This window comes from Pseudophryne corroboree, chromosome 5, assembly GCF_028390025.1.
Source record: "Pseudophryne corroboree isolate aPseCor3 chromosome 5, aPseCor3.hap2, whole genome shotgun sequence".
Classification (NCBI taxonomy): domain Eukaryota; kingdom Metazoa; phylum Chordata; class Amphibia; order Anura; family Myobatrachidae; genus Pseudophryne; species Pseudophryne corroboree.
Window position 1 is genome coordinate 462,203,835 of NC_086448.1, and position 20,737 is coordinate 462,224,571.

Consider the following 20,737-nt stretch of genomic DNA (forward strand, 5'->3'; position numbering starts at 1 on the left):
TTACACTGATCGCTATGCAGCGAACAACGGCAGCTAGCGATCTACTCGGAATGACCCGCCATGTACTGTAGATACTCAGATCATATGAAATGTATTTACTGACCACTAATTGGGTTTGCATTTGAATCAGACTGACAGCTCCACATGAATATCTGTTCTGAAGGGGGGGGAAAACATTCCAATATCCAAGACCAGCAAACAGCAACATTTCCATAGATAGAGTTTTTCTCAAATTTCTGCAGAGGACTACACTCCCATTTCTGCCTGGGTTTCTCTTAATTCCCTCATCTGGCTGTTAGCTGTTATTTCCTTTGATGTGAAAACTTGAGAGCAGCAATAAATGTCTTTCTATTTCTGAAACTGTTCTCTGTCCGATCCAAGCCACAAACAGAATTTTCAAAACTTTCACATTTCAATACTGGATGCTGGGAACTACAGTTCAGTTAATCTCGTGGGTCAACCATTAAAACATTGCAGACAGCAAATTACAGAGGAAGAATCATTTGTTTCACAACACTTGCTGCTAAAACATGAGTGCTACTAATGCTAGCAGTTGCATCATTTCAACATTTTGTACGAGATTATGAATATTTTTTTTGCTGATGTACTAGTTTAATAGTTATTAGATAAAACCATACCTGTATATAAACAGAATGTTTATCTTATAAATAAAACTGCAGTGTTCAATTTGAATAACATGCATATTAGTAAACAGAGATTAGTCATGAATGAGACAGAATAACACTTTATAAATGCGAAATTGGTCTCTACAAATATTTATGCAGATATCCACTCTGCCACGGTTGATATGTAGTCCACCTGGCTGGGGAATGTAACATAAAAGGATATCACCAAGAGAAGGTTTAAACATACTTCATAGAAGGCGAGAGTGCACCAATAGGAACATATGCCCCCCAATAAATATTTACATGAATGGAAAGGAGTACTTTGTATATATTAGTACTGGGGGTTTTGCACACTTCAATTTCTTTCATATGGTAAGTAAAATACAGATTTTAGGTTTGTAATCAAGTTTTGACTGTACAACACAACACAGCACTACTATGGGTTCTGGGTGATAGTGTATAGCTGCAAAAATAATCACCAGAGAGGGATCCGAAGTATCTGTCTCTGTTCTCCGATGGCTGCGCATGTGCATTTGTACTCCTGGTTCATAAACCCGGAAGTCTGTTCAAGCTGGGATAACTCTTTGTTACCTTCTATCATGTTAGAAGGTAAGAGCTTCTCCACCTACAGTATAGAGGCAGACAGTGACTGACAGCTAGATATACTTGCAGAAATACACAGGTACATTAATGTCATTCTGAGCTTTTAGTCTTGTATGACACCTCATCAGGACACTGTCCTAAATATGTGGGAAAGGCTTAAACTGTGTGTAATGATGTAGGTAGCAATACTTTTTAATAAAACTGTAGTGGAACACGTTAACACTTAACAATATTTCTCTAACGTCCTAGTGGATGCTGGGGACTCCGTAAGGACCATGGGGAATAGACGGGCTCCGCAGGAGACATGGGCACTTTAAGAAAGAATTTAGATTCTGGTGTGCTCTGGCTCCTCCCTCTATGTCCCTCCTCCAGACCTCAGTTTGAATCTGTGCCCGGACGAGCTGGGTGCTGTTCAGTGAGCTCTCCTGAGCTTGCTGTAAGAAAGTATTTTGTTAGGTTTTATTATTTTCAGGGAGCTCTGCTGGCAACAGACTCCCTGCATCGTGGGACTGAGGGGAGAGAAGCAGCCCTACTCTCTGCAGATAGGTCCTGCTTCTTAGGCTACTGGACACCATTAGCTCCAGAGGGATCGTACACAGGATCTCACCCTCGTCGTCCGATCCCGGAGCCGCGTCGGCGTCCCCCTCGCAGAGCCGGAAGACAGAAGCCGGGTGAAAGAAGCAAGAAGACTTCGAAATCGGCGGCAGAAGACTCCAGTCTTCACTGAGGTAGCGCACAGCACTGCAGCTGTGCGCCATTGCTCCCACACTACACCCACATACTCCGGTCACTGTAAGGGTGCAGGGCGCGGGGGGGGGGGGGGGGGCGCCCTGGGCAGCAATTAGAGACCTCTTTGGCAAAAGTTTGCATATATACAGTTGGGCACTAATATATATGTATGAGCCCCCGCCAAAAATTGTACATGAAAGCGGGACAGAAGCCCGCCGTCGAGGGGGCGGGGCTTCTTCCTCAGCACTCACCAGCGCCATGTTTTTTCTCCACAGCACCGCTGAGAGGAAGCTCCCCAGCCTCTCCCCTGCAGTTACACGGTAGAAGAGGGTAAAAAGAGAGGGGGGGCACATAATTAGGCGCAAAAATCAATATAAACAGCAGCTATTGGGTTAACATTAAGTTACTGTGTTATTCCTGGGTTAATAGCGCTGGGGTGTGTGCTGGCATACTCTCTCTCTGTCTCTCCAAAGGGCCTTATGGGGGAATTGTCTTCAGATGAGCATTCCCATAGTGTGTGGTGTGTCGGTACGTGTGTATCGACATGTCTGAGGTAAAAGGCTCCCCTAAGGAGGAGATGGAGCAAATGTGTGTGTGAGGGTGTCTCCGTCGACAACGCCGACACCTGTTTGGATATGTGTAATTAAGTGCTAAGGTGAATTTAATGCACAAAAGATTAGAGAACAGACAGGGAATCTACCCATGTCTGTCCCTATGTCGCAGAGACCTTCAGAGTCTCTCAATGATCACTATCCAAAATAATAGACACTGATATCGACACGGAGTCTGACTCCAGTGTCGACTACGATAATGCAAAGTTACAGCCAAAATTGGCAGAAAAGTATTCAATATATGATTATTGTAATAAAAGATGTTTTGCATATCACTGATGACTTATCTATCCCTGACACAAGGGTACACATGTTTAAGGGGAAGAAAGCTGAGGTAAATTTCCCTCCTCTCATTATGAAAAAGAGCGGGAATCTCCAGACAAGAGACTGCAGTTTCCCACAAAGAATTCTCAGGGAGTATCCTTTCCCTACTAGGGCCAGGATACGATGGGAATCTTCCCCTAGGGTGTCACGTTTGCCCAAAAGGTAGCCCTGACGTAACAGCTATCCTCAGGGATCCTGCAGATAGCGTGCACATTCTGGTACACTACTCAGACCGGCGATTGTGTCGGCATGGGTTTATAGCGCTGTGGCAGCGTGGACAGGTACCTTATCAGCAGAGATTGAGACCCTAGTATGTATATATATATATATGTATATATAGAGATATATATATTAAAGATGCTGTCTTAAGAGATATATATATATATATATATATAAAACATGCCCAAAGAGACATGAGTCTACTGGGTCCTAGAGTCAAAGCTATGTCGATTTCTGCTTGACGTGTCCTGTAGAATATGCAATGGGCAGATGATGCCGCCTTAAGAGGCATATGGAAGGCTGAGGATTGTGTGGAGAAGGGTTCTCGGACCTGGTCTCCACAGCTATAGCTGGTAATTCTGATATTTTGCCTTATATTCCTGCACAGCCTAGGAAAGCACGACATTATCAAATGCAGCCTTTCGAACAAAGAAACAAGAAAGTCCGAGGTGCGTCCTTTCTTGCCAGAGGCAGGGGCAGAGGAAAGAAGCTGCACAACACAGCTAGTTCCCAGGAACAGAAGTCCTCCCCGGCCTCTACAAAATCCACCGCATGTTGCTGGGGCTCCACAGGCGGAGCTAGGCCCGGTGGGGGCACGCCTTCGTAAGTTCAGCCACAAGTGGGTTCACTCCCTGTTAGATCCCTGGGCAATAGATATTGTGTCTCAGGGATACAAGCTGGACTTTGAGGAGATGCCCCCTCACCGACGGCCCTGCCGGCTTCCCCCCACGAGAGGAAAATAGTGTTAACTGCAATTCACAAATTGTATCTTCAACGGGTGGTGGTCAAGGTTCCCCTCCTTCAACAAGGAGGGGGTTATTATTCGACCATGTTGTAGTCCCGAAACCGGACGGTTCGGTCAGACCCATATTGAATTTAAAATCCCTGAACATATACCTGAAAAGGTTCAAGTTCAAGATGGAATCGCTAAGAGCGGTCATTGCAAGCCTGAAAGGGGAAGATTTTATGGTGACTCTGGACATAAAGGATGCATACCTTCATGTCCCCATTTATCCACCTCATCAGGCGTACCTCAGAATTGCGATACGGGATTGTCATTACCAATTTCAGACGTTGCCGTTTGGTCTTTCCACGGTCCCGAGAATATTCACCAAGGTAATGGCGGAAATGATGGTGCTCCTGCGGAAGCAAGGTGTCACTATTATCCCGTACTTGGACGGACGATCTCATAAAAGTGAGATCAAGATAGCAGTTGCTGATCAGCGTATCACTTTCTCTGGAAGTGTAACGGCAACACGGCTGGATTCTATATATTCCAAAGTCGCAGTTGGTTCCTACAGCTCATCTGCCTCTCCTAGGCATGATCCTAGACACAGACCAGAAAAGGGTTTATCTCCCGATAGAGAGAGCTCAGGAGCTCATGACATTGGTCAGGAATCTATTAAAACCAAAACAGGTGTCAGTGCATCACTGCACTCGAGTCCTGGGAAGGATGGTGACATCATACGAGGCCATTCCCTTCGGCAGGTTCCATGCGAGGACCTTCCAATAGGACTTACTGGACAAGTGGTCCGGATCACATCTTCAGATGCATCGGTTAATCACCCTATCCCCCAGGGCCAGGGTGTCTCTCCTGTGGTGGCTGCAGAGTGCTCACCTTCTCGAAGGTCGCAGATTCGGCATTCAGGACTGGGTCCTGGTGACCACGGATGCAAGCCTCCGAGGGTGGGGGGCAGTCACACAGGGAAGAAATTTCCAAAGGCTGTGGTCAAGTCAGGAGACTTGCCTTCACATCAACATCCTGGAACTAAGGGCCATATACAACGCCCTACGTCAAGCGGAGTCCCTGCTTCGCGACCAACCGGTTCTGATTCAATCAGACAACATCACCGCAGTGGCTCATGTAAACCGCCAAGGCGGCACAAGGAGCAGGGTGGCGATGGTAGAAGCCACCAGAATTCTTCGCTGGGCGGAGAATCACGTAAGCGCACTGTCAGCAGTGTTCATTCCGGGAGTGGACAACTGGGAAGCAGACTTCCTCAGCAGGCACGACCTCCACCCGGGAGAGTGGGGACTTCATCAAGAAGTCTTCACGCAGATTGCAAGTCGGTGGGAACTGCCACAGGTGGACATGATGGCATCCCGCCTCAACAAAAAGCTGCAGAGATATTGCGCCAGGTCAAGAGACCCTCAGGCGATAGCTGTGGACGCACTGGTGACACCGTGGGTGTTCCAGTCGGTCTATGTATTTCCTCCTCTTCCTCTCATACCCAAGGTGCTGAGAATCATAAGAAAAAGAGGAGTGAGAACAATACTCATTGTTCCGGATTGGCCAAGAAGGACTTGGTATCCAGATCTGCAAGAAATGCTCACAGAGGACCCATAGCCTCTGCCTCTAAGACAGGACTTGTGCAACAGGGGCCCTGTCTGTTCCAAGACTTACCGCGGCTGCGTTTGACGGCATGGCGGTTGAACGCCGGATCCTAGCAGAAAAAGGCATTCCGGAGGAGGTCATTCCTACGCTGATAAAGGCTAGGAAGGATGTGACGGCTCAACATTATCACCGTATATGGCGAAAATATGTGGCTTGGTGTGAGGCCAGAAATGCCCCTATGGAAGAATTCCAGCTGGGCCGTTTCCTTCACTTCCAACAGTCGGGAGTGACTTTGGGCCTTAAATTGGGTTCCATTAAGGTTCAGATTTCGGCCTTATCCATGCCTGAAGTTCAGACGTTTGTAAAGGGAGTGCTGCATATTCAGCCCCCTTTTGTGCCTCCAGTGGCACCTTGGGATCTTAACGTGGTGTTGAGTTTCCTGAAATCACACTGGTTTGAACCACTCAAAATGGTGGAATTGAAATATCTCACGTGGAAGGTGGTCATGCTATTAGCCTTGGCTTCGGCTAGGCGTGTGTCAGAATTGGCGGCTTTGTCACATAAAAGCCCTTATCTGGTTTTCCATGCGGATAGAGCAGAATTGCGGACCCGCCCACAATTTCTGCCAAAGGTGGTTTCATCCTTTCATATAAACCAACCTATTGTGGTGCCTGTGGCTACTACTGACTTGGAGGATTCCGAGTCACTGGATGTGGTCAGGGCTTTGAAGGTTTATGTAGCCAGAACGGCTAAGGTCAGGAAAACAGAATCTTTGTTTATCCCGTATGCTTCCAACAAGCTTGGGGCGCCTGCTTCAAAGCAAACTATTGCTCGCTGGATCTGTAACACGATTCATCAGGCTCATTCTGCGGCTGGGTTGCCGCTGCCTAAATCAGTTAAGGCCCATTCCACAAGGAAGGTGGGCTCTTCTTGGGTGGCTGCCCGAGGGGTCTCGGCATTACAGCTTTGCCGAGCGGCTACTTGGTCGGGTTCAAACACCTTTGAAAAGTTATACAAGTTTGATACCCTGGCTGAGGAGGACCTTGTGTTTGCTCATTCGGTGCTGCAGAGTCATCCGCACTCTCCCGCCCGTTTGGGAGCTTTGGTATAATCCCCATGGTCCTTACGGAGTCCCCAGCATCCACTAGGACGTTAGAGAAAATAAGATTTTACTTACCGGTAAATCTATTTCTCGTAGTCCGTAGTGGATGCTGGGCGCCCGTCCCAAGTGCGGACTTCTTCTGCAATGCTTGTATATAGTTATTGCTTAAATAAGTTATAGTTGCATCAGGGTTTATCTGATGCTCTGTGATTGTTCATACTGTTAACTGGGTAAAGTTATCACAAGTTATACAGTGTGATTGGTGTGGCTGGTATGAGTCTTACCCTGGATTCCCAAAATCCTTTCCTTGTACTGTCAGCTCTTCCGGGCACAGTTTCTCTAACTAAGGTCTGGAGGAGGGACATAGAGGGAGGAGCCAGAGCACACCAGAATCTAAATTCTTTCTTAAAGTGCCCATGTCTCCTGCGGAGCCCGTCTATTCCCCATGGTCCTTACGGAGTCCCCAGCATCCACTACGGACTACGAGAAATAGATTTACCGGTAAGTAAAATCTTATTTTATCACGTTCATGTTTCATATCCCTTAATCATTAGTTTCATCTATGCCTATTTTAGCGAGACAGTTGTCACTCCTGGACATGGAAAGAGGGGTGAAATTTGGACCAAAATGTTATATTTCTGGCAGTTTGAGTGGGGTTTATGCTGATTGGAGGGGAGTTTGTGCAGATTAGGGTTGGTCTTATTTTGTCACAATTTCTCTTAATGTTGGCAGGCATGCACTAAATGTACATTTTCGGGTTTATTGGTCCATTAAGTACCTTTTATTCAGCATTTTTTATTTTATTTTACTTAGGTTGAATATAATGATACTTAATATAGTTGCAGGGAACTGATACATTGGAGCACGCACTTGCCAGCATGAAAAACTCATGATCATTGAAATTTACTAGTAGACATAGCAAAAGTGGTATTGGGGAAAAGGGAACTGAAATCTCAGTATGCAGTAGTGTTTACACTAAATACATGTGTACAGTATGCTAACAGCTGATATATTTTATTTAGAGTTCTGACATCTAAATCATTCCCACAAAAGGTAATTGAAAGGGAGCTCCTGTATAAGTCTTACTGTGATTATATAGCTACAAAACTAAGATTATTGACTCATCCTGGAAGCTATGTATGTAAGAACTTCATGATGTAAGGGCTTCATGATGCGTGAACAGGGCCCTCTTAACTGAATTGTAGGCAGAGCAATGCACTGGTGCCCCTAACCACCTATCCATGGGAATCAATAAAAAAGAAATGATAACATGTTCCTTCTGCAGTCCTGCGCTGACTCTCCACATGCTTCAAAACTAGTGAATGGCTGCCAGCACTCTGATTTGTGGATAGCTCCAGCCATCCACCAATCAGCTGCCTGGATGCAGGCTGGGAGGCAGGTAGAAAGTGGTGTCTCACCTGCTATAATTGTGTGACAACCACTCATCCTTGCTCGAAGGGCCCTAGAATTATGGGACCCTAAGCATCTGCCTAGTGTGCCTATATGTTCAGATGGTCCTGGGCGTGAATCTAAAAAATTATCACCTCTGGCACACCAGAGTCCTTGCGACCTATAGTAAGCAAGTATCCTTTTTTCATAGTGTGGCGTTTTATTTGCACCTCTAAAACCTGCAAGAAGCAACAAAACTACATTTCTTGCATACACTGACCACTGGGGCTTGCGGCACTTGTGCATCTCTGTGCAGCTAAGTCGCATTTCTGCTCTGCACATTTACAGTAGTATTTAAAGTGATCCCTACTATTAATAATGTCAGACAGTTTACCCCTTTCAGACATGCGGACAAACCCAGAGTTTTTCAGGGGCACAGCAAAACTACTCTGGTCAGGCATATGTCTTAAAGTGTCCACAGTCCATTCCCCATTAATCGACCACGTTATTTCCTGGACTTGTAACCCGGGTCAGTGACCCTGCTCATGTCTGAATGGTGCAACCCGGATTTTTAGACCCTAGAATTAGCTGATTGGCTCTTCAGATCTGCCTGGTGTGGGGGTGGGGCTTCCTCCCTACAGTAGCTGTCTGCCTCAGCCAATCAAAGGGCATGGTGGCCAGAAAGAGAGAGAGGGAAAGTGCAGCCCTGGGTCGGTACCAGCAGCACTCCTCACTCAGTGACTCCCCGCCTGCTCTCCACCTCACCTGCATGCTGCTGCCCTGGGTGCTGAGCTGTGCACTGAGGTTTGGATGAGTGTGCTGAGGGTGCTGAGCTGTGCACTGAGGTTTGGATGAGTGTGCTGAGCTGTGCACTGAGGTTTGGATGAGTGTGCTGAGGGTGCTGAGCTGTGCACTGAGGTTTGGATGAGTGTGCTGAGGGTGCTGAGCTGTGCACTGAGGTTTGGATGAGTGTGCTGAGGGTGCTGAGCTGTGCACTGAGGTTTGGATGAGTGTGCTGAGGGTGCTGAGCTGTGTGGATGAGTGTGTGATTGCTATAAGTGTGTATATGTTAGCAGTGAGAGTGACATGAGGGCATCCTGGCAACCACAAACCTGTCTTGTAGAATGCCAGTGCAGACACCACTTATGCGTGAAAGAGGTTGACCTGGGAATTTCTCAGGTCTGAGGTGCAGTGTGAAAGTGGGTTTCAGAGCAAAGACCTAGGTTGCACCTGTTTAGAAAAAAATCATGTCAAAGCTGTGTATTAGCCGACTGAAAGGGGTAATAGTGGGTTTTATTAGGAATTGTAGAAATAAAGATAAAGCGCCCTTAAGGGTAAACTGTTAATAAAAATACAATGGATACAATGGATATTACCAATGAAAATATAAATATTCAGCAAATGTAATGCTGTGGCTGATAAAAGTAATTCAACATTTATTATAATAAAAAAACATTCAGATCTGCACAACAATATGCTAGTGCAAAACAGTTAATTTAGGTCTTACTTAAACCCACATAATGAACTTCTAAAGTCCCAGCAATATAATGTATCAGTCCAGAGAGGCGATTCCCTGTTAGGGATATTTACCAGACCATGACTTTTGAGGTCCAAAACAGTCCTTTACCGAGCCACATTTAGACCTCATGTGGCCCTAGTCGAGATACCAGTTAGTTTGGCTGCCCCTTTTTGTTTTATAAATCTGTGGACAGGACTGCCTTATATTACAAAACAACAATAGAACACATTGGCCTCAATACGAAAAACATAAAACACAATGGCCCCGATAGGCTGGGTCTGGTGGTGGGCCCTGCGATGCGCTGTAGATAGTGGGAATCTTGGAGGGCAAAGTGTGTCCGTGTGATATCATGACATCACTCAGTGGTTGCACAGTGCTCCTCTGGGAACGTTTTAAAGAGGCACGGTAATGTAGCTCAATGCCAGTATTGGTGATCTTAGTACTGGTATGAGCCCTGTTACTATGCCTCTGTAAAATAACTAGAAGCGAGCCTTTGTGATGGATCATGGACAGGATGGATTTCTTGGGACCAGCCAGGCCCTAGGCAGGCGCCCAGGTTGCCTTGAGGGAAATCCAGGACTGGTCCTTAAGCAAGATGACTTGCATTTGTTTAGGCTGTGGATCCGAGGCTGGAGAGAAAGTAGATGGCATGTGCTGGTCTTGATTATAGGGTCCAAAGGAGTCACTGTAGCATCAGTGGAAGTTACAAATATGCGTTTAAAAAAGTAAGCAGATACATTTGGGTTGGGGGGGGGGGGGGAACAAAAAAAAGAAGCTCTTTTTGGTTTAAACCATTTTTTTTGTCTTTGCATTAATGTCTTAATGGGATTTAAAAAAATGGATAATGTATTAGAGATAATGTATTAACCATGTTTTTTATGCTTTGTAACATTAATAATGTTAGATGGCTTTGATTTGATATATTTTACATCTTTCAATAAAACCAATTTTTTACATCTTATTATTCCTATTACATCTGAATATATGTACATAGACTAAACATTAATACATACAAAGTACACTCATAGATAAATGAAATTGAAAATAAGTTAATGTTAAGCATTAGTCCTACTTATTATTATAAGTACCGTAAATAAATCTGAATAGTAATACAAATTTAAAAAAAACCAATTTTTTAGAGAAAAACACACACGCACACACATAGGGGGTCATTCCGAGTTGATCGCTGCTGCTGATTTTTGCAGCGCAGTGATCAGGTGAAAAAGCGGCATTTAGGTGCATGCGTATGGGCCGCAATGCGCACATGCGTCGTACGGGTACAAAGCCCGTTGTGGTTGTGCACAGGTTCTAGCGAAGTTTTTCTTTGCACTGACGGCCGCAAGAAGATTAACAGGAAGGGGGCGTTTCTGGGTGTCTACTGACCGTTTTCAGGGAGTGTTTGCTAAAACGCAGGCATGTCTGAAAAGACGTAGGCGTAGCTGAACGTTTGCTGGACGGGTGTATGACGTCAAATCCGGACATGAATAGGCGGAAGTGATCGCAATCGCTGAGTAGGTTCAGAGCTACTCTGAAACTGCACAAACTATTTTTGCAGAGCTCGGCTGCACATGCGTTCGCACTTCTGCTAAGCTAAAATACACTCCCCAGTGGGCGGCGGCATAGCGTTTGCACGGCTGTTAAAACTAGCGAGCGATCAACTCGGAATGACCCCCATAGAGTAGTTATGCATTAGCACTGGGCATGCCACTGGCATTAAACGTTTTTAATAAAAACAATCGTTTTTTCGTATAATAGGCTTTTTTTAAGACATCACGGCGCCATGCCAGTAGTCACAGCATTACAAAAAACAGTGTTTGTTTGTTTTTTAAACCATTTGGTTTAAACCAAGGTGGTTTAAACAAGGCAACCCTGATTGGCAGTTTACCCTAAAGTGCATTGTATCTTTATTTCTACTGTATAATCTCTCTCATAGGAGGGTGACACCCTTTATTACAGCTACTTTGGGTACACTAGGCAGCGCCAGTATGGGTCACTTTGTCTTTTTTTACTTTTATAAGGAATTGTAGTGACTAAAATGCAGTGGATATATATGTTATTTACTGATTATTGTACACCTACTATAAAAGATGAGGGCATTATAAGGGGGTAATTCCAAGTTGATCGCAGCAGGAAATTTTTTAGCAGTTGGGCAAAACCATGTGCAGTGCAGGGGAGGCAGATATAACATGTGCAGAGAGAGATAGATTTGGGTGTGGTGTGTTCAATCTGCAATCTAAATTGCAGTGTAAAAATAAAGCAGCCAGTATTTACCCTGCACAGAAACAAAATAACCCACCCAAATCTAATTCTCTTTGCAAATGTTATATCTGCCCCCCCCCCCCCCTGCACTGCACATGGTTTTGCCCAACTGCTAAAAAATTTCCTGCTGCGATCAACTTGGAATTACCCCCATGGTTTTGCCAACTGCTAACAAAGTTCCTGCTGCGATCAACTCAGAATTACCCCCTTCTAAGTCACTGAGGAGTTATGTAAAGGCATACAACATTTCTTGAGTATTATTATTTTATTACCTATTGCAAAGACGCAGACTATGGGGTGTATCAATTGATGTGGGATCCTTTCCCGACAATGCAGTATTGGGGTAATTCCAAGTTGATCGCAGCAGGATTTTTTTTAGCAGTTGGGCAAAACCATGTGCACTGCAGGGGAGGCAGATTTAACATGTGCAGAGAGAGTTAGATTTGGGTGGGGTGTGTTCAATCTGCAATCTAACTTGCAGTGTAAAAATAAAGCAGCCAGTATTTACCCTGCACAGAAATAAAATAACCCACCCAAATCTAACTCTCTCTGCACATGTTATATCTGCCTCCCCTGCAGTGCCTATGTCGGATTTGGCCGTTCCCGACAATGCCAATCTGACTTTTTTTAAAGTCGGATTGACATTGTTGGAAACGTGGCCAAAACCTGTCGGATTTGGCCGTGGAATCCGACAAAACACGTGCTGGCGGCACAGCGGAGCAATTCAAGTGTTGCTCCGTTTGGACGCGCACAGTCGCCGACGTTGACATTACTGTTATGCTGCTCTGTTATTTTGAGGGGCTTGTACCTAGCACTTATATATTTCATTATGTAGCATTGATTTCTGACCTTATTTATATAGCGCCTAGATATTATGCAGCACTTTATAGATAATTCTGTTTCACATAAGTCCCTGCACCAGTGGTTTTTATCATTCACACGGAATCAGTATGAAATACCTACAATCAAAATACCAATGGTCAAAATCCCAACAATAACTGACCGACAGTCAAAATCCCAACAAGGTCAAAATACTGACAAGGTAAAAATACCGACATTTAAAATACAGACAAGGTCAAAATACCGACATTTAAAATGTCAACAGGTCAAAAAGTCATTGTTTTTTGGTGTGTATGTCGACATAGGTTGACATGGACATCATATAAGTGTACCGCATCCCTGCGCATGGCTCGCTGCGCCGTATTATATTCCCCCTCTGGGTCCACTGGGATGGTAAAGTGAACAAGTCAGTTTCAATAATAAAAATCATGAAAAACTTTTTGACCTGTCGACATTTTAAATGTCGGTATTTTGATCTTGTCATTGTTTTAAATGTCGGTATTTGACCATGTCAGTATTTTGACCTTGTCGTGATTTTGACTGTCGGTCAATGGCTGTCGGGATTCTGACCGAGGGATTTTGATTGTAGGTAAATTGACCACATCCCCAGTCACGCACCCTAGAGTTAATTATGTCAAAAGCCAATTAATCTTCTAGGTTATGACTTTGGAGGACATGCAAATGCCACACAGATAGGGCTCTGGATTGAACCCATGACCCTGCGTGTGCGGAAACGAGCTAGCCAGTGTGTCACCATGTGTCCTTTTTCTTATGAATTACTGTACTTTGCCAGTCCTGAATTGTGTTTCTCATTATCAGATATGACTGTATCATTTTAAAGCTGTCAGTCTTTTCAGATCACTGAGTCCCACGAAAAAGCCATGAAAATAGATCCTAAAAACCAAGCACCAGGAGAAAGCACATCCCTGCTGTGACATGTCACCTCAGTGTTAGTGATGTTGTCATCTTCTACTTTGTTTCAGACATACATTGGCTCCATCCTTGCTTCTGTCAACCCATACAAGCTGATTCCTGGTCTGTATGACCATAACACAGTGGAGCTGTACAGCAGGCACCACATGGGGGAAATACCTCCGCACATCTTTGCTGTGGCCAATGAGTGTTACCGCTGCCTATGGAAGCGCCATGACAGCCAATGTGTTCTCATCAGGTAAGTAACAGACGTCTTCTTACCACTATCCACTTGTTGGAACATTTGCTTGGTGACAGAGTAACATCATTCTTCATTTACAGAAATGTGAAAGAAAATCTACTGTAAGATGTTTTTTCTTGTGCTGTTATGTTTTTCCGCATGACTAATTATGATGTGTTGTAACACAATAAACAATCATTTCTAGTGTTAAATCTGTCTACATGTGTTCAGCAAATATTCCAGCGTTGCGTAAAATGCATTTAATGCCAGCGGCTGTGAGACCTTAGTTAAATGGATGATTTACACATTCACCATGTGTATAGAAAAGGATGCTTTTTTATTTTTGAAGTAGCAATCCAGAAATCTCAGGAACAAGTTAATTTTAGATCACTACAATATGTGTGTCAATGTAATATAGAAGTAATAAAATAAAGGTGTAATAAAAGTCACCTAGAGGTTTAGTGACAATAGAAATGAACAATTATACAGACACTTGAGCTTCAAACTCCTGTTTACTGTAGATCTCTCCTTATCTGTTATCATAGTTTCTGTTATCTCTTGTGAACAACATAACCACTTCCAGTAGATGTATTGAGATGTCTGTACAAAATGCATCTGAATTTACAGTGTTTGCTACCTAGAGTACAGAATGCTGTCTCCTATACTAGGGGATGTCTGATTATGCTTCAACGGTATCCGGTCTCTAGGTCGACAATGTCTAGGTCGACCACTATTGGTCGACAGTAACTAGGTTGACAGGGTCTCTAGGTCAACATGTTATAGGTCGACAGGTCAAAAGGTCGACATGAGTGTTTCACAATTTTTTTCTTTTTTTTTTTACTTTTTCATACTTAACAATCCACGTGGACTATGATCAGGAATAGTAACGTTGCCCGAAGTTCGCTTGCCATGCGAGGGGACACAGTGCACTAATTAGGGTTCCCGGTCACTGTACGGAGAAAACGACACCAAAAAACATTAAAAAAACTCATGTCAACCTTTTGACCTGTCGACCTAGAACATGTCGACCTAGAATCCCTGTCGGCCTTGTTACCGTCGACCAGTTCTGGTCGACCTAGACACTGTCGACCTAAGTGTGGTCGACCTTCCATACCACACCCGCTTCAACACATTCCTTATTCCTTCATACAGTATGCATAGCCTGTGATAATGAATTGGTTTTGGTGAATATATTTTTATAGACAGTGAATATTTTACATATTTTACTTGCCAGCTGTGGAAAGTGCTGCTACAACTGGCCGTATAATAATTACACAGGTCTGCGATTAAAAAGTTTTTGTAACAAATTTATGTGATTTTTGGTTTCTGAACACGAATATGACTCCCGATTTTGCATATCACATCACGTTTTTCTGCAAAACGTGTATTTATGAATAAGTAATTTTTTTCATATTCATTAAAGTAATAAATGTCTTCTGCCTACATTTATTATAAAACATTGTCTTAAATTAATTCAGTCGGTAGTATAGAACGTTGCAATTCAGTTCTCGTCATAAAATTTCCCCTCGCCCAGTGCCAGATTAAGGTCCACATGGCCTGGAGCTGAAATTTACAAAGGGCCTAAACCCCATACTGTCTAAAGGAACATTGCACACACACAACAGCTACAGTACAACTGCAAGGTGAGCTGGCGAGGGGGAACCATATATAACAGATGCAACACAGTTTTGCCCTGTGCCGACTCATTTTAACCCCTGCCTACCACCACATCTTTCGGCTTGCACTTCGTTCAAACAAGTGATTTCAAAATTTTTAGGCAATGTCAAGAATCCAAACTACAAAGAAAGTGTCAGGGAAATGCTTAATAGTTACAGAAGCCTTGGCTGCAATATGAGTTTAAAGGTAAATTTTTTGAATTCCCATATTGAGCATTTCCCGAATAATCTCGGCGACTACAGTGAAGAACAGGGTGAACGGTTCCACCAAGACATTAAAGATGTAGAAAGAAGATACCAGGGTCATTGGGACGTCAGCATGATGGCTGACTACTGCTGGATGATACACAGAGACGACACAGAAAAAACTTATAACCGAAAAGCGACAAAATTAAGTTTGAAGACAAAAAAAAAGATATCAACGATTTTTTCAATAATTATGATTTTGTTTCTATTATTGTTTGATTTTATTGTTATTTTATTATGTAATTAAGACAAAAACACAGTGATATCATCTACACTTCTTCGTATTTCACATTAAATATGTCAAGAACAATTAAACTTGTTTTTTCTTAAAAATGTATGTAACCCCCTTATAGGTAAATGTGATGTGGTAATTTTTTTTTATATGCTATTTCTTGATGTACACAGGAGTATAATTAAGACTATAAAAGTATTATTAAAAAAGCTTTCAATACCTTCAATTTCGCTGACCTATGTTATCTTTCCAACCAGCCAACTTGTTGGGAGTAAATGATAACTGACCGTTTGCTCTCACATGCTGGGAATCGACTGAAAACAGTTGGTCCAACTAGCAGGAGATATAAAACATGTTTAATATCTACAAATAATTTGGACAATAATCATTTCAGTGGTAAAATTGAAATTTTAACAGAAATTGGTGAACATTCTGGAGTGTGGCAAGCGCTCCTGTGCAGAAAGGAAGGGGAAGGGGCAATGGCTGCTGTAGAGTGGGGGATAGTATGGCAAGTGCTGCTGTGCAGAAAGAAGAGAGAAGTTGGTAAGCGCTGCTGTACAGTGGGGGATAGTGTCAAGTGCTGCTGTGCAGAAAGAAGAGAGAAGTTGGTAAGCGCTGCTGTACAGTGGGGGATAGTGTGGCAAGTGCTGCTGTGCTGAAAGGAGAGAGAAGTTGGTAAGCGTTGCTGTACAGTGGGGGATAGTGTCAAGTGCTGCTGTGCAGAAAGGAGAGAGAAGTTGATAAGCATTGCTGTACAGTGGGGGATAGTGTGGCAAGTGCTGCTGTACAGAAAGAAGGTGGAAGGCGGCAAGCGCTGCTGTACAGTGAAGGATAGTGTGTCAAGCGCTGCTGTACAGTGGGAGATAGTGTGGAAAGCGCTCCTGTGCAAAAAGGAAGGGGAAAGTGGCAAGAGCTGCTGGGGATAGTGTGGGAAGCACTGCTGCACAGTGGGGGATAGTGTTGCAAGCACTCCTGTGCAAAAAGTAGAGAGAAGGTGGCAAGAGCTGCTGTGCAGTGGTGGATAGTGTGGCAAGTGCTGCTGTGCAAAGTGGGGTGGGAGGTGGCAAGGCCCACTGGGCAGCGGGGGGGTGGGGATGTGGGTGCTGTATAGAGTGTGACAAGTGCTATCATGAAGGAGGGAAGTGTAGCAAGCGCTGCTGTGGAGGGGGGAGGGCAGGTGGTAACAAGCCTCTGTATAAGGGCAGTGCGTCACAAAGGGGGTCATTCCGAGTTGGTCGCTCGTTGCCGATTTTCGCAACGGAGCGATTAAGGCAAAAATGCGCATGCTCATGGTACGCAGTGCGCATGCGCTAAGTATTTTAGCACAAAACTTAGTAGATTTACTCACGTCCGAACGAAGAATTTTCATCGTTGAAATGATCGGAGTGTGATTGACAGGAAGTGGGTGTTTCTGGGCGGAAACTGACCGTTTTCTCGGAGTGTGCGGAAAAACGCAGGCGTGCCAGCATAAAATGCGGGAGTGTCTGGAGAAACGGGGGAGTGGCTGGCCGAACGCAGTGCGTGTTTGTGACGTCAAACCAGGAACGAAACGGACTGAGCTGATCGCAAGGTAGGAGTAAGTCTCGAGCTACTCAGAAACTGCTAAGAATTTTCTATTCGCAATTCTGCTAATCTTTCGTTCGCAATTCTGCTATGTTAAGATACACTCCCAGAGGGCGGCGGCCTAGCGTGTGCAATGCTGCTAAAATCTGCTAGCGAGCGAACAACTCGGAATGACCCCCAAAAACTTAAGAATCTGTGAAATTATTTTTCCATTATTTACCATTATTATTTGTAATTATATTTTTCTCTGTTTTAGCAATAAAAGTAGTTAGGTGGTGTCTACCTACATCACAATCAGAATCATGTCAAAATCTTTCAGTTTGAAAGAAGATGGCTGGTCTAAAGAAAAAGTTAGGTGTATAGAGTGCTATTTTAGTTAGAAAAGTTGGACAGTTGAAAGGTTGTATGAAGGTTGGCATAGTGTAGTAATAAAGTGATCTACAGTATATCCCACCAGTTAATAGACACAACCTATCTCTTATCTGTGTTGACAACCTGACAATAAGCCCTACATCTCAAGCTTTTTCATTAGGTATCATCCATTGGCGTTTCTATCATGGGTGCACGCATGTTGTTTATAATTACCTTTCTGGAGTCCTGCGACTAGCACTACAGCCGTTGCATTTGCAGCAAAAATCCAAGCAAATATTGGCACTGTGCATGCGCAGTTCAAAATTTGTCTCCAAACCATGGCGGGCACCATGTTTCCGGAGACCTGCACATGCGCAGAAGACTCCGGTTCGATGCCGGAGCCTACGGTGCTGTGGAGAGGAGGGGGCCCACCCGGAGTCTGCACACGGGCACCCTCCTCTCTTAAAAGGCCTCTGGTATCATCCTTGACATAATCTTGCACTGACTATTTTGAATGCAGCCGCTAGACTCTTTAGATGTTCTTCTGCTGCTCCGCTCTGTCAATCCTTATATTGCTTGTATTTTCCCAAATTCACCAACATACTAAGCCATAAATAAAACTACACTAACATACATGTAATCACTTGTTGCAAAATATCTCCCAGCTTGACCCCTACATTCTGTGCCAGATTTATGTCTCTAATTCACGCGCATTACCTGCACACGCATTACGCATTACCAGCTCCCATTCCTGGTTATAGAGCCTTTTCGGAACTGAATGCCACCTACGACAAGACATTCCTCCAGCCTCCAAACCATTATGTTCCTGAAAGCTCACCTCTTGTGAAAAGCTCTCCAAATGACCCCTGTATGCTCCTCTACCCGATTACCACCCCTTTACACAGTTCACTTTTATTTATTCCCATCCTATTCTTAAACAACCCACTGACCACCAAATCAACACTTCTGTGTAACTGGATGACGTAGCCACATGAAGTACTGTGTAACTGGATGACGTAACCACATGAAGTACTGTGTAACTGGATGACGTAACCACATGAAGCACTGTGTAACTGGATGACGTAGCCACCTTAAGCACTGTGTAACTGGATGACGTAGCCACATGAAGCACTGTGTAACTGGATGACATAACCACATGAAGCACTGTGTAACTGGATGACGTAGTCACATGAATCACTGTGTAACTGGATGACGTAGCCACATGAAGCACTGTGTAACTGGCTGACATAACCACATGAAGCACTGTGTAACTGGATGACGAAGCCACATGAAGCACTGTGTAACTGGATGACGTAGCCACATGAAGCTCTGTGTAACTGGATGACGTAGCCACATGAAGCACTGTGTAACTGGATGACGTAGCCACATGAAGCACTGTGTAACTGGATGACATAGCCACATGAAGCATTGTGTAACTGGATGACATAACCACATGTAGCACTGTGTAACTGGGTGACGTAGACACATGAAGCACTGTGTAACTGGATGACATAACCACATGAAGCACTGTGTAACTGGATGATGTAGCCACATGAAGCACTGTGTAACTGGATGACGTAGCCACATGAAGCACTGTGTAACTGGATGACGTAGCCACATGAAGCACTGTGTAACTGGATGACGTAGCCACATGAAGCACTGTGTAACTGGGTGACGTAGCCACATGAAGCACTGTGTAACTGGATGACAAAACCACATGAAGCACTGTGTAACTGGATGACGTAGCCACATGAAGCACTGTGTAACTGGATGACATTGCCACATGAAGCACTGTGTAACTGGATGACATAACCACATGAAGCACTGTGTAACTGGATGACGTAGCCACATGAAGCACTGTGTAACTGGATGACGTAGCCACATGAAGCACTGTGTAACTGGATGACATAACCACATGAAGCACTGTGTAACTGGATGACGTAGCCACATGAAGCACTGTGTAACTGGATGACATAGCCACATGAAGCACTGTGTAACTGGATGACGTAGCCACATGAAGCACTGTGTAACTGGATGACGTAGCCACATGAAGCACTGTGTAACTGGATGACATAGCCACATGAAGCACTGTGTAACTGGATGACGTAGCCACATGAAGCACTGTGTAACTGGATGACGTAGCCACATGAAGCACTGTGTAACTGGATGACGTAGCCACATGAAGCACTGTGTAACTGGATGACGTAGCCACATGAAGCACTGTGTAACTGGATGACATAGCCACATGAAGCACTTTTCCCACTGCAGTTAGAATGGAACAATGGGGGTAATTCCAAGTTGATCGCAGCAGGATTTTTGATAGCAATTGGGCAAAACCATGTGCACTGCAGGGGAGGCAGATATAACATGTGCAGAGAGAGTTAGATTTGGGTGGGTTATTTTATTTCTGTGCAGGGTAAATACTGGCTGCTTTTTTTTTTTACACTGCAAATTAGATTGCAGATTGAACACACCCCACCCAAATCTAACTCTCTCTGCACATGTTATATCTGCCTTCCCTGCAGTGCACATGGTTTTGCCCAATTGCTAACAAAAATCCTGCTGCGATCAACTTGGAATTACCCCCAATATGCAGTTAGCGTCATTTAGCTGTTATTTCCCTATAGATTGTAAGATTGTGAGCGCTTTGTCTTTGTATTTGTCTGTCTGTGATTAGCCGGTTACTGTATGTTTTTTTGTATGTTCCAAATTGTAAAACACCGTGGAATATTTTTTTATAAATTTTGATTGGCAAATCACTTTTTATGTATTAGTGTTAACAAATGTGTATATCGGGGTTTGGCACCTAAGGAATGTGCGTCCTTTCCTAGGTAGAAAATAGTTTTCAAATGAAAACTATTTGGCACATCAGACACTGAAGAAAACGGTTATAAATCCAGTGGGTTTGCTGGTAGCAGCTCTTTGCTGATTAGCTAGCTTCCTGGGAATGGTTTGTCCTA

General features: G+C 44.1%; 1 protein-coding gene across 1 annotated transcript in view; it reads left to right on the forward strand.

Annotated features, from left to right (window-relative positions):
• Window positions 1–20,737, forward strand: part of MYO10 (myosin X) — a 457,089-nt gene that overhangs the window by 202,893 nt on the left and 233,459 nt on the right. The window contains exon 4 of the mRNA XM_063922946.1: window positions 13,540–13,727. Within this exon, the coding sequence (XP_063779016.1) occupies window positions 13,540–13,727 (188 nt within the window). The remainder of the gene's footprint in view (window positions 1–13,539; window positions 13,728–20,737) is intronic.